Below are 13,546 nucleotides of genomic sequence, written 5' to 3' on the forward strand. Positions count from 1 at the left end.
AAAAATCATGGCTTTGAAGTCCCTGTGAAATTATAGCTAAATATTTTGCCTTTTGGTTCAGCGCCAATCTATATCTCAAAACGACACGAGACCAATAAATCTGTGTTGATGTAATTCTATCACGTTCTTGGAAGTCACATAGACTAGTGGGGAGTGGAAACTATTAGCTACTTGATGATTCTTCATTCCAACAGGCTGGTTCCACAAGCAGCTGCCCAAGTCTAGTGGCTGCTATTGACACTAGGCCCGTGTCAGGGGTTGGCACACGTTTTCTATAAAGGGTCATGTAATAAATATTCTTTGCCTTGGGGCCAGGTGATTTCAGTCACAGCTTCTGAACTCTGCCGTTGTAGCTTGAGAGGAGTCATAAATCATACATAAATGAACAATGTGGCTGTGTTCCAATCACGTGTAATTTACAGAAGCAGGTGAGGGGCGGGATCTGGCCCTCGGGCCACAGTTTGCCAACCCTGGTCTATCTGAGTGGGGATTCCCGGAGTTGCACAGGTTACAACCACCCCTGGTGCTCTGATGGAGAATATCTGTACTGAGACCAAAAATGCCTTTCAAATAAAGTGGCCTCTGGGATATTAGAAAGTGAGCAGATGGTTAGATGGGCCCACACTAAGGGTGGATCTGAGAGCCAGAGGGAAGGGGTGTTGTGAGGACAAGCATTTTGTGATGAAATTATGGGCCACTCACACACGGTCAGTTCATGTGCGCTCTTTTCCTGGATCTTTACGTTTGTCATGGAGACCAACTAAGGTTTCTTCCTCCATTTATTCACTGGTAGCAGTAACTGTCACTCTTTCTATTATTGTTACTGAGATGGAATTCAGCTTTGGCTGTTAGAAATCTATTTGTTATATCACATACTACAACAAATGTAGAGTTCTTATAAATTCCACTTTTTCCTTTATGAAAGGTGAATTATGTTTAAGTAACAGGTATGTTTCCTTTTTACTAAAATGGATGGTGGCTGAATGATTTCCTGATGTATGCTAGTGCTATGATGTAAATGCAATGCTAAATCCCTCTGACTTAAAGGGACTTTTAGATGTTATCTCAGATACAGGGACACTTTAGTCTTATACAATGAATGCTGAGCAAAGATAAAGTGCTACGTTTGGCTGTGTTTTATCATTGTTAGCTAAATATTTATCCAGGGCAATAATAAAAAACTGTGGAGAAACACATAATAATATTCGGGGAGTGATAATGCAGCTGAAACACACAAGGGTGGGCAAAAGGAGGTTTCCCGTGATCAGAATGTGAAACACAATTTATTCTTGTATTATTAGTTATTCTTATATTATACATTTTTCCATTTGAATAACTGTAAATCTACTTTTGCCCACCTCTGTATGAATTATGCAAGAAATCTCTCTGACACAGTGCAATTTTTTGTTTCTCCTTCTTCCTCAGCTATGAAACAGAGACTGTGAATGTGCGATGGATAGCAGGTTTTAACCTTTCAATTAAAATGCCAACATAGCTCAGCGTTATAATAACATGCAAAGGTCAAAGAAACATTGCTTCCTTTTAGCCTTTAATTTTAATCCATCACTAGACTGGTACCATAGCAACTTCTACTTGAAGAACTATGGCTATTGATTGAAGGACTTGAACAACTGAGTGTTTTTAATGGGACAAGTGATTATAACCTCAGCCACAACATACAGTGCCATACTGACAAGTAGCAGTTGAGGCTGTTAATAGCTTTCCTGTCTTATGACAATATGCAGTGCCACATTCAACACTATTTCCTATATAGTGGTTAAAATTAGAAAAAAACCCAAATGTACTTTTGAAACAGATGGATGCGACAGAATGCCCATAATGGGTGTTTCAAATAATGTGAACAGAATAATATAAGTTATCAAGACTTCAAATGGTAAATATCTAGCTCCTACAGGAGTCCTGAATATTTATACAATGTCTGCTCTTCACCAGCATTGTCAGATTAGGGGTGGCTGAAGATTTCCATTGGTGTGGCAGATTGTGGGTATTTGATGTGGCTGTTCCAGCAGCAGGAACCCAGGGCACCACTGTCTGGTTGTGTTAACAAGACACAGTGTGTTGTGCAATTCAAACAGACTATGACTGGCACCTTGACAGTATGACTCGTTAATATCATGACATATTTGAGAAATAAAACTTACAGATATGTAAAATGGAGGACCACAGCTAGGCCCATTTTTCATCTGTGTTTTCCCATGCCATCTTAAATTTAAAAACCAGGTTTGAATTAAATTTATTTCTATAAATACTTCTGAAAGGACTATTTAAGGAGGGAAGATTTTCAAGCATTTTATCAACTAGAGTAGATTGATATTCCTCCCTTTTCCAATGATAAAATCACCTCTGATTCCAAAAATTCTGTTTTCAATGAAGAGTTTTATTTTACTAAAACATGTCTAGAGGGCCATAGGGATGTTTCACTGACTATTGTCATAACAGAGTTCAATGATAAATGATGAGTTTGGTGCTAAGATCCAGAGCAATTATTCTGGAGTCATGTTAAGAGCAGCGAGAAGTAATAATCAATAGAGGTGAGAAGTGAGGCTATCTGCAGCTCTAAAAACCTGTTTGACCCCCCTAAATTGGTCACTATATAAAAAAGAGATAAACTATATGAAACAATCGATGAAACTGACTATAACTGGGAAGATGCTTGACTCAATTCAGTACAACACTTCTTACTAAACATGTGAATACACTGTTAACACTGAAAAACAAAGACAAAGGAACAATGAGATGCAACCAGTGACTATTCCATATAGAAACTCCATTCAGTTAAAGAACATTTGTGGGATCGTCTACAGGGAAAGAAAGTTCCCATTGACAATAATCAAGAGTGGACCCGACTTAACAGGACCATTTTCCAGATTGGTAATGAGGAGATAACGCAATTTCATACATGTTTTCTTCAAGTCATTTTTTAGTGTCAACAAATAACTTTCTTCAACTGTAGGACTGATAAAAGCATCTTGTCTCTTCAAGGCCCAATTAGTGATGCTTAATCCACTAGGCTGCCCACTCAGTTGGAAGAAATTAATATATGCCAAACCACCCCCCAAGGTATTTTCTTGCAATTTAGAGAAAATGTTTTAATCTTTGAATGTCTTGTGATTACAGACAAATATGTCAGAGTGTTTTTATAGACTGTGGTTTTATTGTGTGTGTATGTATGTTTGCTTATAAAAGCATTAACATATTAAGTTCTTAATATTCAAAACAGGTAAGCATTTTAACGAGAGACTCCAAAGGTCTGCTGAAGCTATATAAAGAAGAAAACCATGTGGTTTACTGTCTATGCAGAATAGCATTTTATTGTAAGTACAATATCATAAGATATCACTCAAGTCAACTACCTATACTGCAGTTATCAGAGTCCTATGGGGCTTCTCTGCTTGAAGTAGAAAAGTATTGAAATCCTAATAGTGAACCGTTGATTGAAACTATTTGGAGGTCTCAGGGTGCTTAAACATAATCCCTGAAACTTCTTTTAGAATACAATGGTAATATCCTGAATTAAATGGAATAACAAGAGAATTTTCAAAAAGTCTCAAACTGCATCTCTCACAGCCTTTAATAACCAAAGATAAATTATTAGCATTTAGATGTAAAGGAACAGGGAGGGGGTGAGGGGATGAAGAGTCAAGGAACAGGCCCTTGATAACCAAAGGTTTACCCTTTTAATCTTACTTGATTCTATTGAGGGACTTCCAGGAGGCAGAATTTAATTAAGTTTACTGAATGTTTCTGTAAAATCGGCAGCTCTGATTCACTGACACTCTGGCTTGTGAAGATGGTTCTTCGTCACATACAGAGAGATGCCACTGATTCTTCAGTCAGGCTGGGCGCATCCCTGTTTGTGGCAGTGCAGTTGCTTCTACGTGCAGGCTTCCCTCTGCATTCCATCTGCATGAATGTCTTCCTTCCTCACCACCTTCCCTTCTACCTGGTGTAGTTCTGTTCATTCTTTTAAGAATGTACCATCATTTTTTCCAGGCTGTATATTATGACAGCTCCTCCCTCATTTTTAGGTTGGACAGCAGTATAGGCACAGTGACATGTTAAATTAAATAACTTGCCCTGAATGCACACCCAGCAAGGGAGGGGGCTGGACGGGCACTGAGTTCTCTCTGACTCCATCACACTCTGTTTCCTCCCCCTCCCCACGCTGCATGATGACCCGTTCTGCAGAGCTGAAGAGGCAAAGAGCAAAAGGATGTAGATGCGTCATCAATACTTGGACCTGCAACCACAGAGGAAAACTACCACGGAATGCCTTCCTGCATCTGGGTTAAGCTGGTTGTTTCTCCTATGCTGGAGGAACACACTAGTGCATGTATGCTGAATTGTCCAGTCTACCTTGCCAATATCACAGCAGTCAACCAAGTCATGAGTTCTTAGTCAAATTGAAGTCATGAGTAAGACCAGCTCTCACTCTGGGGAGGAAGACTGGACTGTTTTTCTTCTCTTGATGACCAGAGGCAAATGATTTTCAGTGACATTCAATAGTGTTACCCATAACCAGGGGCCATGGGGCACACTTAGAACCCATTCTGCAATATGAATTCTATGGTGAAGTTGCCATCTGACTTACTTATCTCCTTTGCTTTTGGAGATGCCAACCAATTTCTCGATGCCGCCCGCATCCCGTAAGGCCTTGGCGTTCTCCATGTTCTTGGTGATCACTTCGTGTAGGGTGCAGCAGACGGCTGTCACTGTGTCATCCGACATGGCCTTGCTCGCTGCATTGTTGCTGTTGTTCCCTCCTGGAAGCCTGTGGACCAGGTCTCGCATGGCATATTTGCCTTTGGAAAAAAATAAAGGGAAGAGTTGAAATGAGGTCAGAATGGAGCAAAAGGCTAGAGAGAGAGGTGGGCATAGGGGAGAAAAAGAAACACAAGAGCAAGATTCATGCAACATTGTCTGTTTTCCCATCACTGACTACTTTCCATTGGGGTAACTGGGACCACCCACAGAGAACACAGTATTTCCTCCTGGGGAATGTATGGGCTTGAGTTCCAGGTGGATGTGGGATCAAGCCTTTGGACAAGTTATCTCATTGCCTCTAAACCCCAGCTTTTCACATTTGTGAAGCAGGAACAATAATGGCATATATCTCACAAGACTGTTGTAGAGATGAAATCAGTACATATGTGTAAAGCATTTAAGATACAAGGATTACTGAGGATGCAGGGCTCGATCGATAAGTCAGTAGCTTCTTGCTTGGTGGTCATAGAAATCCAGAAAACATGATAATTATAACACGACCTCAAAAATCCTATGATGGAAGCTATGTTGGGACCTGTATTATATAACAAGAGTTGAAACACAAACATGTGGAGAGCATGACCTTATATATAACTTCTGTGTTCTAGCCCCTGTGAAGCAAAGAGAAACACTTGAAACAAGGGAGAGACTCATTACAAATAGTATATAACTAGGTGTCCTTTGAACTAGAGTAATTGGATGCATGATCTCCCTGTCTCAGTGACAGGATTTCATTGTAAGTTTCTACCACGTAACATTTCTTAATTTGACATGTTTTTCTTCACGTGAAAATAAAATCCAACTTAGCATTCTTCATTCACTTTATCATGAGTAACCTTGTGACTCCCAATGATAAAGGTACTTATAGTGACATCTTTATGGAGTACTTCTCATTTACAAAGCACTTTAGGCGTTACCAACAACCCTGCAAGACAATTAATGCATCCCACCTGCAGCTTTCAATTCTGTTCCATTAGCTTACTTCTGGAGCTAAGTAAACGAGTGCCTATAGCAAAGTTGGCTGTTCTTGAAATTTTCAGATGAAACTGGAGCAGGTCCAAAGTTAAATCCCTTCCTTGTCTTTCATGCCCCATTACCCATATTTAGCTAGCACCTAAAAACTATTTGAAATATTTCACCCTCTGTGCCTGTCTGTGAAGGATAGCCTCTTTGAGCTGTTAAATTTTCTGGTGCTTGATGCCTGGGGATAGGAAAAAGAGCCCCTTGGGAGGAGGCAATGATATCTTAATTTCATGCAGGAATAAATAAAACATAGGCACTTGTAATTTGGGTATCTGCTCTTATCCTATCTATGTATAGGTAGCTTATTTTAGCGTGAACAAAAAAATGCTGATGTCTAAATTACTGAAATAGGCAAGCGCCTTCATTCTCTTTATGATAGCTGAGAAGCATGCAACAAAGATGGTTTGCCTGAAAACTCTTAAATGTAGTGTATTTACTTTCTAATGACAGCACTTAGAATAGTTTGGAGAAGATCCTTCGTACATGGGCAGTCCTCTGAGCAAGTTGCTTTTTTTATTGTTAAATCATACTCAACTGAGGCTAACAGTTTACTTTGGTTGAGCTCAGCATGCTGGTGACTTTACCAGTTCATTAACCCCCACAAGCCATTGAAGACAAACCTGAGTTCCATAGAAGCTAGAAGATGGATGGGTTCTTTTTACTTTTTCTTCATAAGGGAAGTGATTGAGAAAGGAATCAGGAAACTACTTCAGTTATTGTGCATACAGAGGTATTCACACTCCTGACAACATATGGAAGACTGGTTTTGTGACCTTGGACATCACCAAGGTTGAAAGCAAAAATGAGGATAGGAAGAGGATTTGGCTGCAGCATTTTAAAGTTTTTTGTTGTTATCATTTTTTAAATGACAGCAGATACATTTGAAGATGCAGTTTCATCCTTCACAGCTTTCTAACTGGTGAGGCCTTAATGAGATACAAGGTGTCCCAGTTACATTCAGGTAGCAGGGACAGTCACTCCCCATGACCCAGAAGAGCCCCCAGTGTGCTACAAGAACACTGTCATTTTCCGTGTGCTCCATGGCATGGAACACAGCAGAAGCCACCGCCATATACAATCTTCTACAGCCTGTCGAGGAAACCCATTTGAATGAGTTTATTGCTATTATTTCCAATACAGGTCACTGGCATTTTACTAGGCAATTAGAGATTTTTCACTTAGTCTATTTATTAGCCTATTTTTTAGGAAAAATATCTTTTAGTCTATATTTTGACCATCCAAGTAGAGAAACAAATCAAGTAAAATTACTCCAAAGGGCAGAAGACCAGTGGGAAAAATCTGGTAATTCTTTTACAGGCATACAATTGTTTCAGTTTTTGATTATGTTGCCGAGAAAAGCTGTCTTTTCACACTTGAATCCTATCTTCATACGAAATTTGGGTAGCAAGAATAGCTTTTTAGTTTTTTCTGGGTTTAGAAACTTTGAGGCTTACTGGGGGGATAGAGAAAATAAGAAACATATTATGGCCACAAGTGACCTTGAGTGACATGCTAATAATGGGAGTTTAGAGAAATGAAATCAAACTGGGTTGTCATGAAGGCTTGAAGTGAGAAGTGGACATCTAGGATTTGTTCTACAGATCAGGGGAACCACAAAATATCGTACAAAGAAGACTCTTGTGCATCAAGAAAGGTTTCAGAATAATGAGACTAAAGGGGGAGAAACAGTTTTTTTCTTGACAATAAAGTTCGCTCTCTGAGTGTCTACGGTAATTATAAGCATAACAACTTATGGTGGCTTGTGCGTACAATTGTTCTCTACCCCATATTTACTTTATCCCCTAAGTTTCTAAAAAGTTTCTAATCTTTCTAGAAAGATTAATGAAGCTAATCTTGTCACCTAATAAAAAAATTCTGTCCCATTCCCAACAGTCAGGGAATTCCTTACCTGAGTCAGGCTTATGGTCTGACATTTGAGATCTGAGATTTCTTCTTCTGATGTGAAAATAGTTACTGTATTTTACAAACTATAAGATGCACCCCCCAAATTTGGGAGGGAAATGGGGTGCTTCTTATAGTCTGAATGTAGCTTACCTGGCTTGCTGTGTGTGTGTGGGGGGTGGAGTGGGGTCACAGGTTATTAAATATTTTGCCACATATTTTGCTTCAATTTTTTTCCTTATTTTCCTCCTCTAAAACCTAGGTGCGTCTTATGGTCCAGTGCATCGAATAGTCCTAAAAATCTGGTAATTACCTTTTGCAGTCAATTCTCTTGCTTTGCCACAGTGGTGATGAGAAAACGTTGCAAGGCAGGTGAGCCGAACTTGAATTTTCACAGCCTAACACCATCAAGGTGATTCAGGGTTTTTTTTTGTTTTGGTTTCAAACAAAGAAAAGGATGGAGATTAAATTGTTCTCTTTTTTCAATTTATTTATTTATTTTTATTTTTTAAAAGTTTTATTTTTATTTCTGATTCATATGCTTTATATTTTTATAATCGTTAACCCATAAGCTATAAGGCATATTTTATTTATGTATCTTTTGTCTAATCATTAGCAACTTTCTTTTTTTGTATATTCTTTTTAAAAAAATTTATTTAATTATTTTTCAAGTACAGTTTTCTGTCTATTAATTGTTCTTGGGCAAAGAAGGGTAGTGGATGTATCACCAGAGAGCTATCTTTTTACTAGCCTGGAGGAGAAGTTGGAAGCTTGGCATGGGGCCGGGGCCCCTAAAGGCACTAGAGTTCAGTAAGTGCCCGTGGAATGCATGGGGACACTACATGGGTGCAAGGAGATCATAAGAGCACAGGCCTCACCTTGTGGTTGAGGCTGGCATGAGGCTGAGGAGCTTCCTGTCTTAGAATGAATTTCCAAGACCCACAAAAGGGGCAGTGGCACCAGCTACCAGGGCAGACTGAAGACCACCCCTCCCCTTCTTCTGGATATAATTTGGTATAAAAATAAGTAAATGATATGACACAGACCAAAGGTCAGGGAGTGATTCATGCTGATGAAACCATGGAGCAGCTGACTGTAATATTTCAGGATGAAAACAACATGGACTTGTACCTACAAAGTGTTGGCCACAGGGGGTGTGGGGGTGATCAGGGACAGCAAAGCACCTGTGACCAGGTTTGGGGTCCAGGGAAAAGTTGGGGATAATGGAGAGAAAGAGGCTTGAGAAATTCCTAGCTGGGACAATGAGATGGCTGGTGAAAAGCAAGTGAATTCTAAAGTTTAATAACAAAATGGACAAATTTGATTTCTATTTTATTTTTTCATACAAAGAAAAACATGCACAATTAGTAAACATCTTATGGAAGAACCAGCCAGCAAAACCCCAACAGAAAAAAAAAAAAGCAGCTCATTAGGTTGAAAAGACACTTGGATTTGTGAAAGTAAATTGGCCGTGTGGCCCGGCCTTCATTAGGAATCATGTGCTTCCCATCACCCCGTCAGGAAGTCACGTCACAAAAGAAAGGCATGTTCTCCCTGCGATGAAAACAAAAGAAAATATAACTCGCCACCGTTGACCAACAGATCACTCTGTTTTGCTCAAGTCCCCAATAGAAATGAATCCTTTTCTTCTAAGACCATTTCTTTTAAGTTTTTAGTCTCTTATGATTTCATTTCTGACATCTGCAACACTGACGTGAGAGGACTACTGGAGATATAATTGTGTAAAAAAACCCTACTGTTTCCATCAGTGATGGATGAACAGTAATTTTGCACTTTTGCCACCCTTCCTTCCCTGCATGTGTATAAATTTCAAGTAAGAACAATTTCTTCTTTGTGATGCTTCTTTTGGGAAGTTTTCTGTTTAGAGCTGTTGAGCACATGGAGGTGTCCGGATAGACCCAGGAGACCTAACAAACTGTGTCCCAACATGGTCACTCCTTGCTGAGCTCCTGTACAGACAAGAGCAGGTGGGACTTTCATGATGGGTAACAGAGCTTTGCTTTTGCAGACTGTGTCTCTTCCATGTTGTTTGCTTATGACGCTGTTTCTATGCCTATTTCGGTATTGATTTGTGCACTACCACATGTTTCCAGTGCACTACCAGTGCACTACCACATGGTTTCCCCAGTGGTGGCCGCGATATTGAGTAGTGGTTTTATGGTCTAACCACCTGGGCTCTGTAAGGTGGCAGACAACAGACAAGTCACCCGAGTCCCTTCCTACACTGATTATTATCTGTTTGGATCATTGATAGAGCCCTCTGTATAGCTGGTCTTTGTGGTGCACCATTAGAAACTCCAATCTCTCAAACCAACTTGAGAAAAAAGACACTAAAAAAAATGTCAGCTGGACTGTGCACAGCCCTGGGTCAGGAACATCACAGCTCCTCTGTCTCTGAGGTCTCAGCAGCTCTTCACTCAGCTCTTCCGTTTCTGGAGCTGCTAGAACTTGCCTGTAATTTTTTGCTGAGATGCCCTAAATTCACTCTTTTCCTTCAAATTTGTATTGTGTTCAAGTACACGTAACATAAAATTTACCATCTTGTCCATGTCAAGTGCACAGTTCAGCGATGTTAAATTCGTTTTGTGCAAGCACCGCTCTACAGCTCCAGAACTCTTCATCTCACTAAAGTGAAATGCTGGACCCCTTAAACTTCAGCTCCTGCCCCATTCCCTAACAGCCAACACTCAACCTTCTATCTCTATGGCTTTGACTATGCAACGTACCTCATACAAGTGGAATTATACAATATATGCCTTTATGTGACTGATCATTCCATTTAGCATAATATCCTCAAGCTTTACCCATACTGAAACATATCAGAATTTCCCTTTTCAAGTCTAATATTCTATCATGTGTATATACCACATTTTGCTTATCCATTCATCTGTTGGTGGACACTGGAATTGCTTCTTCATTTTAGCTATTGAAACACTACCATAAACATGGGTGTACAAATATCCTTTCATACAAAGGAGTCTCTTGTAGCAAAAAGTTGAATCATGTTTTTTTAAAAATATATTCTGTCTTTTGATATCTGTCTTTTGATCAGAGAGTTTAATCCATTTGTATATATATTTTAAAATTAATTCTTACAATATTATATTAGTTTAAGGTGTCAAAAAACTGATTAAGCATTTATGTACCTTAGAAAGTGGTCATGATGATAAGTCCATCTGCTACCAGACGAAGTTATAATACTACAATATCATTAACTACATTCCCTGTGTGGTACATTATATTCCATGACATTTATTTTATAACTGGAAGTTTGTAGCTCGTATTAATTTTCACTTTTTCATTGCAGTATTACTTAGTAACAGCCAAGACATGAAAGCAACCTAGGAGTCCATTGACAGGGGAATGGATAAAGAGCATGTGGTATATCACTTAACAATAATAAAGAATGAGATCTTGCCACTTGTGAAAACATGGATAGACCCAAAGGGTGTTATGGTGAGTAAAGATAAATCCTGTATGGTTTAACTTATATGTGGAATATAAAAAAAAATAACACAACAAAAACCAAATTGTAACAGAAACAAACTCATTGAAATAAATATAATCTATTTATACTTAAAATAATTATTGATAAGGAAGGACTTACCTTGTTCTTTTGCTATTTGTTTTCTAAATACTTTGTATTTTTGTCCCTGATTTCTTGTATTACTGTCTCTTTTGTGTTTATTTTTTTAGTGAAATATTTTAATTCCCTATTCATTTCCTTTGGTGTGTATTCTATAACTATTTTCTTTGTGGTTACCACAGGGATTACATTTAATATCCTAAAGTCATAGCACTCAATTTAAATTTATCCCAATTAAACTTCCGTCACATACAAACCTCTGCTTGCTATAGCTCCATCCCTACCCCTTTCAATTATGGATGTCACAAAATTACATCTTTGTTGTGTGTACAAAAATATGTAATAATTGTTTTTGATGCACCAGTCTCTTAAATGATATAGAAAACAAAGTGTAGAGTTACCAACCAGAGTTACAATAATACTAGCTTTTAGACTAATAATTTCAAAAATGCATTAATCTCTGATATCATGGTGAAAACAGAAAGTGGAGTTACAGACTGTTCTTACAAGAATACTAGAATACTTTTATAATTACCCATGCATTTACTTTTGCTGAGAGAAATGTTTCTTTATATGGCTTCTAGTTACTGTCCTTCATTTCAAACTGCGGACTTCCCTCTACCTGCAGGCCAGGTCTAGGATAACAAACTCCCTCAGCTTTTGTTTACTTAGGAATGTCTTAACTGTTTATTCACTTCTGAAGGACCATCTGGCCAAACAGAAGATTCTTGGTTACAGTTTAGCACTTTGACAATAAAGCCCGATGCCTTCTGGCCTCCAGAGTTTCTGCTGAGAAATCTGCTTATAATCTCGAGGATCCCTTGCACATGACGAGTCACTTCTCTTTGGCTGTTTCCAAGACCCAGTGCGTTTGTCTTCAGTGATTATCTGTGCCATGGTGGGCCTCTTTGGTTTACCGTACTTGGAGTTTGTTGAGCTTCTTGGATGTTTACATTCCTGTCTCTCATCAAATCTGGGAAGTCTTCAGGCATTATCACCTCAGAAAGTCTCTCTGGCTCCTTCCCTCTTCCCCTCCTGCCACTTGCACCACCTGCACGCCGCTTCGCCGAACTGTGGCTCGAGGACCCCTCTGGCTCTGTTCACTTTTCCTCCGTCCTTTTCCTTTCTCTTCCTCGGACTTGACCACTTCAATTGTCTTGTTTTCAAGGTCACTGATTCTTCTGCCTGTTCAAGCCTTCCTTTGCATCCCTTTATTGAATTTTTCATTTCAATTATGGTGATTTTTAATTCTAGAATTTCTTTTTTAGTTTCTTTTAGGTTTTCTATCTCTCTAAGAATATTGTCATTTTATTTTATGCATTGTTTGCTTGGTGTTCTCCACATATTCTCTTTAATTCTTTCAGCATCTCTAAGATAATTGTTTTAAAGTCTGTGTCTAGTAGTCTGTCCCTTGGCCTTTCTCAGAGACAGTTTTTGTTGGTTTATTTTTTCCTTTGAATGGGTCATACTCCCCAGTTTTTTTGTGTGTGCCTTATGATTTGTTGTTGTTAACTGGACATTGGAATCTAATGATTCAGGAACCCTGGAAATCACATTCTTTCCCTTCTCCAGGTTTGTGGGTTTTTGTGTGTTTGTTTGTTTTTGATTGTTATGTGGTGTGTCTGTGCTGGCAATCAGCCTGAGGTGTAAACTCAAGGACTCGTTAGGTCTTTTCTGAATCTGTACCTTTCTGTGGGCATGCATAGTGACTTTCTAATTTCCCCCAATGCATTTACCCTTACACATCCTGATCTTCAATATCTGGCTCCCCCAAAACATCCCTGCCCCCCAAAAAAGAAAAAATGAAAAGAAAAACAGGGCACCAACTCTTTAAGTCCCCTGAAGGTCACTTCAGCTACAGAGAGAGGGACCTGCAACAGTGGCTGCCTCTGTCAGCATCTCTATGAGCAGTAGCAGCAATCAGAACTCAGATTGATACTTGAAGGACAGAATCCATATTGCCCACTGTGGCTCCCACAGTCTGCATGCAAGCTGCTCCGTGAACCCATGCACAGCTGCCTGTCAAGGGGCTGGGGGTGAGGGGTGGAGAGCTGCTATGCTACTATGCTAAAAACTGAAAGGGAGATCTAAAAATGAACGTGCCTTTTGACCCAGCAATTCCACTCCTAGGAGTATATCCTAAGAACCCTGAAACACCAATCCAAAAGAACCTATGCACCCCGATGTTCATAGCAGCACAATTTACAATAGCCAAGAGTTGGAAGCAAC

At 39.3% G+C, this 13,546-nt stretch overlaps 1 protein-coding gene across 3 annotated transcripts in view; it reads right to left on the reverse strand.

The window, feature by feature from the left end:
- Positions 1–13,546, reverse strand: part of CTNND2 (catenin delta 2) — an 837,284-nt gene that overhangs the window by 48,310 nt on the left and 775,428 nt on the right. For all 3 annotated transcript variants that reach the window (XM_037063010.1, XM_037063012.1, XM_037063011.1), the window contains one exon: positions 4,613–4,823. In XM_037063010.1, the coding sequence (XP_036918905.1) occupies positions 4,613–4,823 (211 nt within the window). The remainder of the gene's footprint in view (positions 1–4,612; positions 4,824–13,546) is intronic.

Source organism: Sturnira hondurensis, unplaced genomic scaffold, assembly GCF_014824575.4.
Source record: "Sturnira hondurensis isolate 20B ecotype Veracruz unplaced genomic scaffold, ASM1482457v3 Scaffold0014384, whole genome shotgun sequence".
NCBI classification, from domain to species: domain Eukaryota; kingdom Metazoa; phylum Chordata; class Mammalia; order Chiroptera; family Phyllostomidae; genus Sturnira; species Sturnira hondurensis.